This window comes from Aphidius gifuensis, linkage group LG3 (genome assembly GCF_014905175.1).
Source record: "Aphidius gifuensis isolate YNYX2018 linkage group LG3, ASM1490517v1, whole genome shotgun sequence".
Lineage (NCBI taxonomy): Eukaryota > Metazoa > Arthropoda > Insecta > Hymenoptera > Braconidae > Aphidius > Aphidius gifuensis.
Genome location: NC_057790.1, coordinates 13,086,425 through 13,104,672, shown reverse-complemented (window position 1 = coordinate 13,104,672; position 18,248 = coordinate 13,086,425). Strand labels below are relative to the sequence as shown.

The following is an 18,248-nucleotide window of genomic DNA, read 5'->3' as shown; positions in this document are numbered from 1 at the left end:
TTTACCCGTCCCTCTCTCCACAAACCAGCATACTGAGCGACCCAGGCAAACCCCTCAACTTAGTTTTAAGATATACTATTTCAGGTCCGGATCAACATCTTTTGTTTCTTGTGCGTTATTTGGATTATTTGAATTATTGTGCGTTTTATTTGGATTATTTGGATTATTGTGTGCTATTTGGTTATTGTATGTTATTTGGTTATTTGATGCTATTTGGTTATTTGGTATTTGGTATTTGGTTATTTGGTTAGTATTAAGGTCGTTTTGTTGTTTTAGCGGCGTAGAATAAAGCAACTGGCATATTTTAATTGTCGTTTTTGGTGATTTTAGCGACGTAGAATAAAATCCCGATAGTTTTAGTGACGTTTTTGGTTTGTTTTAGCGTCGTAGAATAAAATTTACTGTCCCCCCTTTGTCTGAAAAATAAGTTGATCCGAGCCTGAAGGTAAAGTCTGAGAATTGAGTGAGAAGGTAACATGTCACGTTACAAGATGTATGAAAAATAGCACATACAACCATGTGAACTTTTTTTTTTTAATTTGTTTTTGAATTTTTTCACTAAGTTCCATTGACTTGAAATAATTTGAAAAAATCTATGGATAATTAAGCTGCTATTATTGATAAAGATCATCATCAATATTTTCATTCGTTTTTTTTCAAATTATTATTCGTGTAAAGTAACCAGTTCATTGATTTTTAAAAGTTTAGTTCGAAATAAATAGAAAATATAAAAAAATTATTACACATAAAGTGTATCATTCTTTCAGAACTTTTCTTCACTTTTGAACCGTATGATTGAAAATAATAAGAATTTCATGTGTTTCATACATAACCAATCAATCATTCGTTTTTCAATATATTTGATCATTTCTTAGCATACTGTTAGCTTTTAATAATTTCTAAATACATTTTTTATTACTATTTTAATCAATTTAACACTCTGTATAAAAGTATTGACACATCATTTATATTTTTGTATGCGTGATTTTGGTCATTCTGTTGGTGAAGATTCAGAAATATATTATTTATTATTTTAATTGCTCTGAAAAACTTAGAATATTTTCTACAAATCAGCACAACTGTAAGTTATACTTATTCAATATCTTATTGATTATTTTATCAATTTATTGTTTCAATAATATTTAAGTAACATTTGGTTACTTAAATCAGTAATTGAAATTCATTAAATCATTTACAAATTTAACTTGTAATAAATTACGACCGCATGGTCTAAATTTTCTTGCTTGAGTAAAGTAAATTCAAAGCACGCATTGTGTTGCATTATCTAATCAAATAAATATTGAATAGAATAAATTACATTTTTGCTATAATAAATAATCAGTTATTTATTTAAAATAATTAAATATTTAATTATACAAATTTACGACCTCGTGGTCAGCCATTCAATATTGAATACAACTTATAAAGTACAGTGAAAAAGTCTCGTATAATAATTTCATTTTAAACTCAAATAAAAGTAACATTTACTGTGCTTTTATTGTAAAGTCAGTGCTACGTTTATGTCTACAATTTGACATAATTTAATCTTCGATCACATACAACCAACTTGTATAATTACATTGTACTACATTTAAATAAAATATATATATATATATATATATATATATATATTTTTGTACATCATTACTGGCGATATTGTAACCAAGCCAACCTGTCAATTTTGCGAGCGTCTCCGAGGTCAAGCCAAGGTACACGCCGTCACTAGATTGCTCGATTAAATCACCGACAATCAATGTAAGTACCTTCCTTTAAATAAATTTTGTTCAGTGTTTGTTCTGTGAATTTATGACAAGTGTAAAAATATTAATATTGTAAAAGCCAAGCGTCATCGTAGCGTCAATGTAGAGTCAGTGACTTGCTTAATTAATCGACTGGATTGCTTCTCAATCCCGTCGCTTGTATTTCGGCCGTCATAATTTAATTATTATTCGGGTTATTCGCAATTTTAATATTTCTCTGTCTCTGACTCCGTCACGACCGCATGGCTTTAGGTTCTCTCTTTTAGACGCGACGCGCGAGTAAAATTTAATTGGGTTACATATTTAATAATTGTTTTTGTATCGGATTTTCATGTAATAGCAACAGGGTAATTTATAAATAAATTGTGCTCCGATTTTTACCGAATTTACAAGTGTTATTTGAAATTATTTCTACCGTATTATTGTGTTATATTTTCGCGTATTTTTCAGGTTCCTTTTTACCTCTCCCTACATTACGCAAATCTGTCTCCCTACCTTTCTTATGCGCCATAGCTGCGCAGGATAAACAGGGTTAAATTAATTACATATCAAGTTGGATTATTTGAAAGGGCAATATTGATTGTCTAATAAATAATTCGGCTACGATATTTCATGGGGGCTCGTCCGGTTTCAAGACGATAAAACGCGTACGCGGAGGGTAGAATTTGGCCGAGAAAGATAATTACGCGCGCGGGAAACTTCGGAGAAAAGAAATAAATTTTTGTGGTGTGAAAAATAAAATAAATATGTTTAAAATAATTTTTTTAGGGGGTAAATTTTAACGCGGCGTCTATTTTGTCGGCGGAATAAAAAACAAAGAGGGTAAAAATTTATCATTTTGTTTAAAAAAAAAAAAAGAAAAAAAAGGGAGATAAAATAAAATAAAATAAATAAAATAAAAAGGACTAATGGCGGCAAATAAAAATTGTTTTTCCCGGGGTAAATTAGTTACGCTTTTTAAAAAAAAGAAAAAAAAAAAGAAGAGAGAAAAATACATAAAATAAAATAAAATAGATAAACTAAATAAAATTTGCCATGGTCGGCAAATAAAAATTGCACAAATTTACACGACCTTTGGCAATAAAATTTAATAGTTTTTTCTTCGGAAAAACATTAAAATTTTATTTTAATGTTTGTTCCCATAAGATAAAAGTACCCCCCTTTAACCTAAACGGACAACCGGGCCCAACGAATAAATAAAAAAAAAAAGAGAAAAGAGAGAAATAAAATAAAATAAAATAAAGCATGAGAAAAGTTGCATGACTAATCTTAGGATTAAGTTGTCTGTATAGTAAATAAATAATTCATCTCTATGTAGTATTTAATAACAATAAATAATCTTGATCTCATAATAAACAATTAACAAAAATGATAATAAGTAACAAACAAACTACGTAAGTGAGTACGAACGAACATAATAGTTACCAAATTGGAATCTGACTCCATGTTGAATAATAATTTAATTTATTTAAATATCCGAAGGATTAAACTCCCTTTTCAACAATAATTATTATAAATAAATAATAATTTAATTTATTTAAATATTTGGATGATTAAAGTCCCTTTTTCAACAATTAAATACGCATACATAAATAATAAATAAATTCATTTAAATATTTGGAATTTATTCTTTTATTTCAACAATTATTACGCACACATTAATATCAAATTAATGGACTTTAATACGCGAGATTTATTGCCCTTATTTAACAATTAAATACACATACATAAATAATAAAAAAATCCATTAAAATATTTGGAATTTATTCTCTTATTTCAACAATTATTACACAGACATTAATATCAAATTAATGAATTTAAATAAATAAGATGTATAGTCCTTTTTCAACAATTAATATGCGTAATTTAATAGTAAATGAATTTAATTAAATATTTGGAATTCATTTTCCTATTGCGATAATTATTGCGCACACATTAATATCAAATTAATGGACTTTAATACGCGAGATTTATTGCCCTTATTTAACAATTAAATACACATACATAAATAATAAAAAAATCCATTAAAATATTTGGAATTTATTCTCTTATTTCAACAATTATTACACAGACATTAATATCAAATTAATGAATTTAAATAAATAAGATGTATAGTCCTTTTTCAACAATTAATATGCGTAATTTAATAGTAAATGAATTTAATTAAATATTTGGAATTCATTTTCCTATTGCGATAATTATTGCGCACACATTAATATCAAACTAATGGATTTTAATACGCGAGATTTATTGGCCTTTTTCAACAATTAAATACGCATACATAAATAATAAATAAATTCATTTAAATATTTGGAATTTATTCTCTTATTTCAACAATTATTACACAGACATTAATATCAAATTGATGGACTTTAATAAGCGAGATTTATTGCCCTTTTTCAACAATTAAATACGCACACATAAATAATAAATAAATTTAATTAAATATTTAGAATTTATTCTCTTATTTCAACAATTATTACGCACACATTAATATCAAATTAATGGATGTTAATAAGCGAGATTAATTGCCCTTTTTCAACAATTAAATACGCATATATAAATAATAAATAAATTCATTTAAATATTCGGAATTTATTCTCTTATTTCAACAATTATTACGCACACATTAATATTAAATTAATGAATTTAAACAAGCGGGATTTATCGTCCTTTTTCAACAATTAATATGCGTAAATTAATAGTAAATGAATTTAATTAAATATTTGGAATTCATTTTCCTATTGCGATAATTATTGCGCATACATTAATACTAAATTAATGAATTTAAACACGCGGATTTATTGTCCGTTTTAAACAGTTAATAATAATAAATAAATTCATTTAAATATTTGGAATTTATTCTCCTGTTTCAATAATTATTGTACACACACTAATACGAAACTAATGAATTTAAACAAGCGAAATTTATCGTCCTTTTTCAACAATTAATATGCGTAAATTAATAGTAAATTAATTTAATCAAATATTTGGAATTTATTTTCCTATTGCGATAATTATTGCGCATACATTAATACTAAATTAAGGAATTTAAACACGTGGGATTTATTATCCGTTTTAAACAATTAATAATAATAAATAAATTCATTTAAACATTTGGAATTTATTTTCTTATTTCAATAATTAATGCACACACATTAATATCAAATTGATAGATTTAAATACCCGAGTGGAAATTTAGTTAAGGTTCTGATCAGAACCGGATCAGGGAACCTGATTTCAAATCAGAACCGGATCAGGAATCCTGTTCAGGAACGGATCAGAATGTAACGCTCTTTTTTAGGATTCTGATCAGAACCGGATCAGGAAACCTGGCCAGATTGTAGGGTTAGAGCCAGGATACCTGAACAGGAATGGATCAGGATTCCTGACTAGAACATAACCAGGAATCCTGTTCAGGAACGGATCAGAATGTAACGCTCTTTTTTAGGATTCTGATCAGAATCGGATCAGGAAACCTGAGCAGGATACCTGATCAGGAATGGAACAGGATTCCTGATCTGAAACGGATCAAGTAATTCTAAAAAAAAATTAATTTTTATTATTTGATGTTTTGTAAATCGGTTAACTAATTTACTATAGCGATGTTAATGATGAAACAGGTTGAATGATAAGATTTTATATACCTAACATAACTTAAATTACCTAACCACTAGCGAGACGCGAACTCGGAACTTTCAGATTACAACTACGGGCCTTAACACGCGCGGCCATGCCGTCTATCGATGATCTGATGTGATTTTTTGCTTTCATAAATTACATCAGCTAAAAAAAACTTAAGTTAGAATTTGCGACGTTAATTTAACGTAAAAATAAAATATAACAATTTGTTAAATTGTCCCTTGTCATTTTGTTTTAGAATTAAAATTAAAATTAAATCCAAAAAATATTTTTCTCGATAATATTCTGGTCAGAATCTGTTCAGGAAACCTTATTCAGGATACGTTCAGGTTTCCTGTTCCTTTCCTGAACAGGAAAACTGAATAAAAAAAATTAATTTATTTGATAAATTTTTCCTGATAGTATCCTGGTCAGAATCTGTTCAGGAAACCTTATTCAGGATACGTTCAGGTTTCCTGTTCCTTTCCTGAACAGGAAAACTGAATAAAAAAAATTAAATTATTTGATAAATTTTTCCTGATAATATCCTGGTCAGAATCTGTTCAGGAAACCTTATTCAGGATACGTTCAGGTTTTCTGTTCCTTTCCTGAACAGGAAAACTGAATAAAAAAAATTAAATTATTTGATGATTTTTTCCTGATAATATCCTGGTCAGAATCTGTTCAGGAAACCTTATTCAGGATACGTCAAGGGTTCCTGTTCCTTTCCTGAACAGGAAAACTGAATAAAAAAAATTAAATTATTTGATGATTTTTTCCTGATAATATCCTGGTCAGAATCTGTTCAGGAAACCTTATTCAGGATACGTCAAGGGTTCCTGTTCCTTTTCTGAACAGGAAAACTTAATAAAAAAAATTAATGTATTTGATAAATTTTTCCTGATAATATCCTGGTCAGAATCTGTTCAGGAAACCTTATTCAGGATACGTTCAGGTTTCCTGTTCCTTTCCTGAACAGGAAAACTTAATAAAAAAAATTAATTTATTTGATAAATTTTTCCTGATAATATCCTGGTCAGAATCTGTTCAGGAAACCTTATTCAGGATACGTCAAGGTTTCCTGTTCTTTTCCTGAACAGGATTGGATAAGGTTACCTGACTTAAGGAAATCGTAAGGTGTCCTGACCAGGTTCGGGTCAGGAATGAGTCAGGTTCCCTGAATAAGGAATCCTGATCCGTTTCTGATCAGGGTTTTAGGTCAAATAGGGCATCCTGAAAATTTTTCCACTCGGGTACGCGGGATTTATTGTCCTTTAATAACAATTAACGCGCATACATCAATAACAAATCAATGGTTTCAAATATTGGGAAATTATTTTAAATTTCTAGTAATTAGCACGCAGTCACTAATACTGAAAGACTTGGAATTTATTTAATTTCTTCACAGTAAAAATAAAGCGATTAATTCAAACATCCAAATTTATTTTACGTTGTCGAGTACGCATACATTAATGACAAATTATTTGGTTTAAATATTTAAAATTTAATTCCCTTATACAACAGTTATTAACCATATATGGATAATAGCCAATCAAAATTAATCTCAGGAATTTATCTCCCCTTTTCAATAATTAAAATACACACATTAACAATAAGTTAATCAATACAAAAAAAAAAAAAAAAACAATTTATTCAACTTAAATATTTGAGGGATTAAAATTCATTTGCGACAATAATTGTTATAAATAAATAATAATTTAATTTATTTAAATATTTGGGAATTAAGAGTCCTTCGTCAACAATAATTAGTACGAATAAATAATAATTTAAATAATTAAATATTTGGGGTAACGAAATAGACACACAAAATTCAAAAAAGGAAAACACGACACGCGGGGAAAAACTGAACTAGAGGGAAGAAGTTCAGCCATTGCGGGGAAACGGAAAACACCCCTAAGGCCCAAACTCCTCCCCCGAATAGGCGTACGAGGAAAGCTAGACGAGCGGGCCTAGCCAACACCGAAGGGCGGGTCCCAACAACCCTTAGCCACCATTAGAAAATGCAATGGCGTTGCAACCCATCAATGTCGGCTGTCAAGTCCCCCTTTTTAATTAAAAACAATTTTTATTAAATCATTTTAATAAATAAAAAAAAAAATAATCAATTTTATCTAAATAATTAATATATTATTATTCACTCTTTAAATATTTATTTATTTATACATTTTTAGTGAATAAAAACTGATATTATTTAAACAATAGATATACTATTATTCGTTGTTAAATATTCAACATTTACACATTGTAAATTAATACGAAACCCGATCTCATATTTTTTTTTAATAATCATTATATTATTATTCCCTTTTTAAATATTCATTTATTTAAACATTTGTAATAAATAAACAATCGAATTAATTTTTTATATAATCGATACATTATTATTTTGATTTTAATACTTTGACATTTAAACATTTGTAAGAAATAAACAATCGAGTTTATTTTAAATAATCGATATATTATTATTTCGATTTTAATATTTTAACATTTAAACATTTAATAAATAAACAATCGAGTTTATTTTAAATTATCGATATATTATTTTTCCGATTTTAATATTTAAACATTTACATATTTAATAAATAAACAATCGAATTTATTTTGAATAATCGATATATTATTATTTCGATATTAATATTTTAACATTCACACATTTAATAAATAAACAATCGAGTTTATTTTAAATTATCGATATATTATTTTTCCGATTTTAATATTTTAACATTTAAACATTTAAGAAATAAACAATCGAGTTTATTTTAAATAATCGATATACTATTATTCCGATTTTTAACAATTACACAATTTTTTTTTATAAATAAACAATCGAGTTTATTTTAAATAATCGACATATTATTATTCCAATTTTAATAATTTAACATTTACATTATTAATAAATAAACAATCGAGTTTATTTTCAATAATCGATATATTATTACTCCTTTTTCAATATTCAACAATTACACGTTGTCAAATAATAAGTAATCGATCTTATTCTTGACTAATCGATATATTAATTAGCAATAGTACGTCGGTTGTGTCCAAATGATCGATAGGCTAATATCATCCCTTTAAATATATACCACCTACATTATAACAATTAGTAATAATATCAACTTAATTTAAATTACAAAAAAAATTTCTTTTTCTGGGATACAAAAAAAAAATCAATATATATAATAAAATTTTTAACCGTAACGGAAAATTAATTCCTTCTATGAATATAAAAATTAATATTATTCTTATAAATTTTAAAATAAAATTTAATTAATTAAAATTTAAACAATTTAAATTTTTACTTATTTACAAAGAAAAAAAAAAAAAAACATTGCTTTTACTGGGATTCGAACCCACGTCTATATTAAAATCATTTGCTTTCACAAGTAATGAACTATTCAAATAGTTTATGAATATAAAAATTAATATTACTCTTATAAATTTTAAAATAAAATTTAATTGATAAAAATTTAAACACTTTAAATTTCACTTATTTACAAAAAAAAAAAAAAAAAAAACAAACATCGCCCTTATTGGGATTTGAACCCACATTTCTGTTAAAATCATTTTTCTTGGGCAAGTAATGGATTACTCAAATAGTTTATGGATACGGAATTAATACTATTCTTATAAATTTGAAAATTAAAATTAATTAATTAAAATTTAACTTGTTTAAATTTTTTTTTTTTAATTTAATTAATTGGAAAAAAAAAAACATTGCCTTTACATTTCTTTTACAATTAATGAACATTTCCAATCACCTATTGATACAGAATTAGAGTATTCTCAGAAATTTTTGAATATAAATAATAAAATTTTTTTTTATTTTTACCCTTTTTGAATTTTTGTTTTTTTTTGACTCTACAAAATTTTATATAGATAATAATTTGAGTTTATATCATTTTTATTTATAAACTAATTGCAAATTTGGGGGAATAAATAATAAAAACCTTGATAAACAACAATAATCTTGCAACGAAATTCCCTTTTATTGTACTTAATGGATGGTGGTCCTTATTTAGCCACTATAAATTTTTGGCATAAAATTAAATTGTAATAATCCCTAATGTCGAGTGAAAAAACGGAAATAAATAAACCTGAAAAGAGATATAATTTTAGAAAAAGAGGGGAATTATACTACGGTCCAGACAGAAAAAAACTGTCAGGGGTAGAAGCACGATCAATTCAAAGTAGAAATAGTTTGCAAAATTTGGTATTACGGAAAAATCAACAATTCAAAAACGGGGTAAACGAAAGCTTCAATTTAATAAATTTGAATACACCATTAAATGCAACAAATCCGAATTTCGAGACAAGATTATTTCAAAAAGAATCAGAAAAATTAAGATTCAAACTTGAAGAAGAAAGGAAAAATAAAGAAATTTCCGAATTTGAACAGAAAATTGAAATAGAGCGTCTAGAATCAGAAAAATCTGAGTTAGAACGCAAAAACAAAGATTTAAACGATTTTTGGAGCCAAAAACTTGAAGTGGACCGTCTCGCAAAAGAAAAATTCGAAAAAAAACAAGAAGTTAAAGTTTTTGGCGAGAACATTAAGACCAATTCAAGTTGGCAAAGTTTTGGTTCATTAGCTAAATCGTTTTTCGGTAGTAAACAAAGTCAAGAAATCAAAAATCAAATAGATAAAGAAATTCTAGAAAAAATACCATCGCCGTTAGAAAACGTAACGGAAACGCACGAACCAGAACCAAACAAATTTACATTTAATACCCCAATAAAAGTTCATATTAATTCACCCACAATAAATATACATCATCATAACGACTCAATTATAACCAACGACGACGATAATTATAACAACAGATTCAGTAATTATATTGCAAGAAACACCAAGTTGCCAGACAGCAGCAGCAGCGACAGCAAGAGCGACGCATCAATTGAACAAGAACAAGAAATATCGATAGAAGAATTGGAAGAACAATATTGGGAAGACGAGGTTGCTCAACAAATTGTGCAATTACAAATACTAATAGCTGGAATTGATCTTGAAAATACAAAGAATAAAGAAAAAGAAAAAGAATTAAATACAAGCCCAGTTACAGTTAATAATTTAAATAAGGGAAGTAAGAACAACGATAATAAAAATACAGATAATCTCAATATTGAATCTGAACAAAAAACTCCAATAAATAACGCAATGGCGGACGCAACAGCAAAAAGAGTAGCAGAGATCCAAGAAACAACTCATCTTATGACTCTTATGAATAAATTATGTAAAAATATTTCCAATTATACAGGCAAGTCTCAAGAACTCACAAAATTCAGAATAGAATGTGAGGAAAGCCGAGACTATGTAGGCAAAGACCTAGAAAAGAATCTGGTCGAAATGATAGTACGTACCAAAGTAAGTAGAGAGGTACGTGACGACATGACCAAAAAGAAATTCGAAAGCATTGATGATTTGATGAAAGCACTCAGGGAATTGATAAGCAAAACTAAAAACGAAAAAGTGTTAATTGGTGAGGCTTTCAAACTCATTCAAAAAAATAATGAACCCGTGAGAAGCTTCGTTAAAAGAATTCGGGAATGCACAAACTTTATTGAAGAAATGCATACGCCCACAGAAAATGAAAGACCAAAACAAATTAAAGATGAATGAAAGAATTAACAAAATATGTATTGAAGTCAGGAATCAAACCTGAACTTGGAGATTACATAAATTGGACAAAAAGCTATGAAAGCATTATCCAACAAGCCGCAGAAAGAGAAGAAGAATTGGCCAGAAGGGCAACATTAGGCAGAGAAGAAGTTAAGAAAAGAACTTTCGAAGTAAGTTTCTGCGGACTATGACAAGAAAAAGACCATACAGCACCACAATGCAAATTGGCTAAACGTCCAGGGGCAATGGAGGAAAAATCCATGGCCACAAGGGAATTGAAAATGTGCTACAAATGTAGATAAAGGGGCCACTTGGCAGTTAATTGCACACAAGAGTTCGTAATTTTGAAAAAATGCACGAAATGTGACAGTAGAAATCACACAGACCAAGAATGTTGGAAAAACCAAAACCAACAAAACTGTCAACTATGTGATAGCAATGAGCACATAGCGAAAAATTGCCCAACAATTGCATCAAAGCTAGAAAATGACAAAGTATGCCAAATTTGCGACATGAAAGGTCATGACGCAAAAACTTGTTATAAAATTGGAAATTATGTCAAACCACAACAAAATTATACTTCGCCAACATGCCAATTATGTAACGTAATTGGACATCAAGCGAAAGACTGCAATCAGCATCGACGGCCAAATTATAATGGTTATAATAATGGAAATTATAATGGTTACAATAATAGTAATAATAATAGCCATTATAATGGAAATAAAAATGGTTATAATAATAATAATATGAACGGTTATCATAATGGTAATAATATGAGAAATAACAACGGTAACATGAATGGTAATAAATACGCGGATAATAGAAAAGACGGCTCGATTCAAGGTTGTGATTTCTGTAGAGGGGATGACCATATAGAAATTAATTGCATTAAGAAAAAATTCCAGCAAAGAGTGCAGGGAAACTTGCAAACGGACGGTGTAAATTAATAATTAAATGAAAATTCTTTGAGTGAGAGCATTAATGAAAATTCTTTGAGTGAGATTATAAATGAAAATTCTTTGAATGAGAGTATAAATAAAAATTCTTTGAGTGAGAGTATTAATTTTGGAAAAAATTATTAAAAATAAAAGTCCTTTGGGTAGGCATTTTGAAAAAATTATTAAAAATAAAAGTCCTTTGGGTAGGCATTTAAAAAAAAAAAAAAATTAATAAAATAAAAGTCCTTTGAGTAGGCATTTCGATGAAAAATTATTAAAAATAAATGATGTTGATATAAATAAAAATTCTTTGAGTGAGAGTATTAATGAAAATTCTTTGAGTGAGATTATAAATGAAAGTTCTTTGAATGAGAGTATAAATAAAAATTCTTTGAGTGAGAGTATTAATTTTGGAAAAAATTATTAAAAATAAAAGTCCTTTGGGTAGGCATTTTTAAAAAAAAAAAATTATTAAAATAAAAGTCCTTTGAGTAGGCATTTCGATGAAAAATTATTAAAAATAAATGATGTTGATATAAATAAAAATTCTTTGAGTGAGAGTATTAATGAAAATTTTTTGAGTGAGATTATAAATGAAAGTTCTTTGAATGAGAATATAAATAAAAATTCTTTGAGTGAGAGTATTAATTTTGGAAAAAATTATTAAAAATAAAAGTCCTTTGGGTAGGCATTTGAAAAAAAAAAAAAAAATTATTAAAAATAAAAGTCCTTTGAGTAGGCATTTCGATGAAAAATTATTAAAAGTAAATGATGTTGATATAAATAAAAATTCTTTGAGTGAGAGTATTAATGAAAATACTTTGAGTGAGATTATAAATGAAAATTCTTTGAGTGAGAGCATAAATGAAAATTCTTTGAGTGAGAGCATCAATGAAAATTCTTTGAGCGAGAACATGAATGAAAATTCTTTGAGTGAGAGTATCAATGAAAAATTAAATGAAAATTCTTTGAGCGAGAGTATTAATGCAAATTCTTTGAGTGAGATTATAAATAGAAATTCTTTGAGTGAGAGCATAAATGAAAATTCTTTGAGTTAGAGCATAAATGAAAATCTTTGAGTGAGATTATAAATAAAAATTCTTTGAGCGAGAGTATCAATTAAAAATTTAATGGAAATTCTTTGAGTGAGAGTAAAAATGAAAATTCAAAAGTTAATAAAATACGTTACGAATTGAAGGAAAAATTATTGCATGAGAAAGAATATGAATCTGAAAGTGAAATTATACACTTGTTATTTAACCCATATAACAAAAAAGCATGTAATAGCATTGAAAAGGAAAAGGAAAGTAATAAATAAAATTAGAGAAGAAACGTTAACCCCAAATTAAAATGAAAATAAATCAAATTCGCCAAATAATATAGAGGCAAATTTTTCCGGTTATGCGGAAATAAATTCAGTTAATAAAGTATATGCAAATTCGAATAAAAGTAGAAGTAATTCTATAAAAATATAAACGTGTCGCTTAGCGTAAAGCTTTGCCTCCCTCAAGCTCACGCTTACTGTGGGGGGGAAGGTAAAACAAGATGGTAGTCAGCCAGGTTCGCGACGACGATCGATCATAAAATTTTTGTTACTCTTTCACACTAGCCGTCCAGTAATTAGGAGGTAATGATATTAATAATCTTCTCTAATTTTTTTCAAGCACTGACCATCCAGCATAAGGAAGCAGTAGTAAATTATGGAAAATTCGGAAGAACCTCGAGAACTCGAATGAGAATAACATTTTTAATAATCGTAAAGATACATATTAATAATTTGTAATATTTTAAATAGTTATAGAACAAATCCAGTTGGAAATAAGTTAAACCATATGATAATCTAAGAACGTGTACACGAAGGAATGCAGCTGCAGTTAATAACAAGCAGAAATATTTTTTTTTGTTATGGGAAAGGGACGTCCCAATAATAGAGCTCAATAATTACTAATGGCAATAAAACTTGTTTTTGTATCGCATTTTCATGTAATAGCAACAGGGTAATTTATAAATAAATTGTGCTCCGATTTTTACCGAATTTACAAGTGTTATTTGAAATTATTTCTACCGTATTATTGTGTTATATTTTCGCGTATTTTTCAGGTTCCTTTTTACCTTTCCCTACATTACGCAAATCCGTCTCCCTACCTTTCTTATGCGCCATAGCGCACTCACAATTCACATCATGGGCATTGGGCCCCCAACCTAAATTTCATCCCCCAAGTTGCAGAAGCGTTCTCAGTGCCATCTAGTTTTTACAAATTTTGAAGAATGACGTGGTGATTGATGATAAAAAAGGTCATAATTATTAAAAAAAACAATAAAAATTTTTTTTATAATTTACAATTTTTAAGATAATCAGCCCATCGGCCATATTATTCTAAGTTCTCCTGCAAATTCTGGAAACTGAGAATGCATTTTTAAATGAAAACGGGTCAATCGCGTTTTTATAGAAACTGTAATTTATTAATAATTTTTTTTTGTTATTAACAATTTTTGAGACAATCAGCCCATCGGCCATGCAATTTTATATTGACCTTTAAAATTTCATGCCTCTAAGTTCAATATTAAAAGAGTTTGGGTGATCCCGGGTAAAAATCATTATGTCAAATGTATCATAAAAAAACCAATGAATAAACAAAAGAAAGTTTAGTTAGCAACAAGAATTGTAAATAAAAAAAAAAAAACTATATTATCACAGATGCTTTACAAAGGTATCTAAAGAAGACAAATTGTAAATACGAAAAAATAAAAAATTATTATACAGTAACCATTCATTTATATAATTAAAATAAAGTTTTATTATGCCCAAGAAGTGTAAATATTTAAAAGACTATTCACGGCGCTCCCTGTATCGCATTTTTTTAAAAAAAAGACAACGTTTGAGCTCTACGTCGAGTGACGATGAAGCTGAAGAGATTAGATTAGATTTAATACTCCACCACGTAAGTTGTATTAAAATTTTATATACATATATACTGATTTTTATTTTTCTATATTATGAAATTAATTTTGTTTTACTCATCAATCGCATGACTATTATAAAAAAATTAAAATATAAATGAATAGCAATATACATATACAAAACTGCATTAAACGATATGAGTATAATAGAATGATAAAGATATCATAATAAAATAAAATGAAATCAATATAAATTATAACTGTCGGATAAAATTTCAGCTCTTTTTTTTTTCCTTAATTCTATTATTTTCTTGAATTAGAATTACAATATAAATAATACTCTGAATGTGTTAAATTAAATTTAGTAAATGTATAAGTATGTATTTTATTTTTTTTTATTTTGATTTATATATATATACATATGTTACACGTTTATCTTTTAATTTATATATGAGTTGATAAATAGATATTATTTTTGTTATCTAACAGATGATTTATTGTCAGATTCTGAGAATGTCGTCAATTTACCATTGCCAAAAGGTAATTAAAAATATTCATTATAATGTTAATTCAGTACAAGTAAAAATTTTAAAATTATGTTAAAAATGTATTTTAATTTTATTAATTGTCCAGATAATGAAGGTGTACCAAATGCTGCAATTTATGATGATGATGGTGATGCTGAAACTCTGAATGAGACTGAAAGTGAGACAGAGTCGGTAACAAATGTGAGCTCAAATGATTCTGATAGTGTTTCATCTGATGATACATTCGATGATCCATCTAATATTAATCTTGACGAGTGTAATACAAATGACGATACTGATTCTGAATTACTTTTTCCGGGAGCAAGTATCTCTGTGAGTGAAAGCATGCTCTTAACACTTTCAATGTATCTCCGCCATGATATATCTGATTCGCTATTATCAGATATGTTAAAATGGTTAGAGATACATTGTCCAAAGCCAAACCACTGTGCAAAAAGTCTTTTTTTATTTCGTAAGTGGCTACAACGATATGAAACACCACTGACTAGACATTACTACTGCCCTCAATGCGGTATTAAATTATTAAACGAAAAAAACACTTGCACACAATGTTCCGATTCTAAATCATCACATTATTTAATAGAAATACCGATAGTTTCACAGCTAAAAAATATGTTCAATCGCCCTAATATTTATAACCTGTTACAATGTAGATTAAATAGAAAAAAAAAAATGATAATAACTTAGAAGAAATTTATGATGGCTCGGTGTATCAGAATTATTTAAATGATAATAGTATTTTTAATTTAAATTGTCCAAATAATATTTCCTTTATATGGAATTCAGATGGAATACCTTTATTTAAATCATCGAAAGTTGGAGTGTGGCCACTTTTTCTCCAGATAAATGAACTACCTATTCAAGAAAGAAATAAAGTAGAAAATATGATTTTAGTTGGATTATGGTCTGGCTCAAAGAAACCATTTCCAATTTATTTTTAAATTGTTTCATGCCTCAGCTCTCGGCTTTATATAATGGTGTTTCAATTTATGTGAAAGATATTAATCGTGAAATAAAATTAACAGGTTTAGTTATTGGCGGCACTCTAGACATGCCGGCAAAAACTCTTTTTTTATGCATGAAACAATACAACTCATTGTACGGATGTCACAAGTGCAAAACAAAAACAATAAAAATTAGTAATAGGCGTGTGTATACCCGAACTAATAATATTAATTTAAGAACAACGAATGAAACATTAGAATTTGCTAAAATAGGTACCAAAATTAAACCGGTTTTTGGGGTAACAGGGCCAACAATAGTATCTAAATTTGTACCAGATTTCATTAAAACAACAAAACTGGATCCGATGCATATGATTTCGGGAATAACAAAAATGCTTTTACGTTTTTGGGTCTCAGTAGATTATTCTATCCATCCAGCTTCTTTATCTACATACTCAAAAATAATTAATACTCGTCTTTTGTCTATGAGAGTCCCATCTTTTGTTGAACACCTTCCTCGTTCTACTGATGATTATAAATACTGGCAGGCGTGGGAACTCATAATGTTTTTGATATATTATTCGATTCCGATACTGAGCGATATAATGCAAGAAAAATATTTTAAGCACCATACATTGTTGGTGTTAGCCATATATTTATTAAGCCAAAAAAGTATATCGCATGGTGATATAAACGACTCATCTGTTCTTTTACAACAATATGTATCTGATTTTAAAGAATTATATGGTGAAAAATACATGTCTTGCAACTTACATTCTTTGTTGCATCTATGTGAAAGCACAGTAGAATTTGGAAATTTGTGGTTTGTATCGTGTTTCTCATTTGAAAACGCAAACGGTATTTAAAAAAAGTTAGTACATGCAACTAGAGATGCACAAATACAAATGTGTCGTAGTGTTTCTTTGTACATGATGCTGGATGGTCTAAGTCATAATATTCTTCTTGAAGGTAGTCCATCACAGTTATTTTATCAACAGTTAAAAAACAAAGGCGTGTGTAGACGTAAAATGAACTATATAAGTCATGGTATTGGTATTGTAGGACACGTCGAAAAACTAAAAATAATTGATCCAATAATCACACAAGCTTTGATAAATGCTGACGAAAGTAATATCAATAAAAGAGTATACAAATTCCATCGCCTATTTAAAAATGGAAAATTGTACACTTCTTTTCCTTACACTCGCAATAAGAAAAATAATTCAAGTTGTATTTCATACATTAAAAATAATGAACAATTGATAGGACAAATTGAAATGTTTGTAAGAGTTTGTAATTGTGAATGTGAAAAAGGAATATGTGATTACTGTATAGAGAATGCTACTACTTATATGATCATTAGAAAATACAATTACGAAAATATATTTAGCACTGAGAATCCACGACGTTTCATAAACAAACTTGAGTGTAATTCGATGGGACCGTTGTGCGCTATCAATATTTCCCAGCTTGACTCGATTTACTTTTTAATAATAATTGAAAAATCTGGTAGAAATAAAATGTACGCAATTAAACCCATGAATTTTATAACATAATAAATCTAAAAGTGTACTTTAAAAATATAAAAAATACTTGTTTGTAGATTGATAAAAAAAAAAAAAAATGTAATATTTTTTTTTTAATTCATCTATTATTATTGATTGGTTAATTTTTTTTTACAATAAAATTTATGTTTTAGATGAATTTTGAGTTTATTAAAATTATTGTAAATTTATAATCAATACGGCTTAATTTATATGATACAGTATAATCTCTCTATAGTGACATTCTCTATAGTGACATCGAGCGTCAGCGTAGGAGAATTTTTTCCCTCACTCCAGAATGTCCCTACTTGTGTTGGTGTATCGGTGTGTGACGTAGTATATTCTTTCTCA

The 18,248-nt window shown here is 27.8% G+C and overlaps 2 protein-coding genes across 3 annotated transcripts; both read left to right on the top strand.

The window, feature by feature from the left end:
• The first annotated feature begins 9,465 nt into the window (after window positions 1-9,465).
• LOC122850920 (coiled-coil domain-containing protein PF11_0455-like) lies at window positions 9,466-16,071 on the top strand. Its single transcript, XM_044149971.1, has 4 exons — window positions 9,466-10,657; window positions 15,351-15,401; window positions 15,495-15,721; window positions 16,063-16,071. The coding sequence occupies exons 1-4, from the start codon at window positions 9,466-9,468 to the stop codon at window positions 16,069-16,071; spliced, it is 1,479 nt and encodes a 492-aa protein (XP_044005906.1).
• On the top strand, window positions 14,800-17,965 carry LOC122851984. 2 transcript variants are annotated; one of them, XM_044151528.1, is made up of 3 exons: window positions 14,800-14,902; window positions 15,351-15,401; window positions 15,495-17,965. In XM_044151528.1, exon 3 carries the CDS (start codon window positions 16,311-16,313, stop codon window positions 17,217-17,219), a length of 909 nt encoding a protein of 302 aa, XP_044007463.1. In that variant the 5' UTR covers window positions 14,800-14,902; window positions 15,351-15,401; window positions 15,495-16,310; the 3' UTR covers window positions 17,220-17,965. The 2 variants fall into 2 exon arrangements, with proteins under 2 accessions (XP_044007463.1, XP_044007464.1); XM_044151529.1 differs by lacking the exon at window positions 14,800-14,902 and having other exon boundaries at window positions 15,294-15,401.
• Window positions 17,966-18,248: the final 283 nt, after the last annotated feature.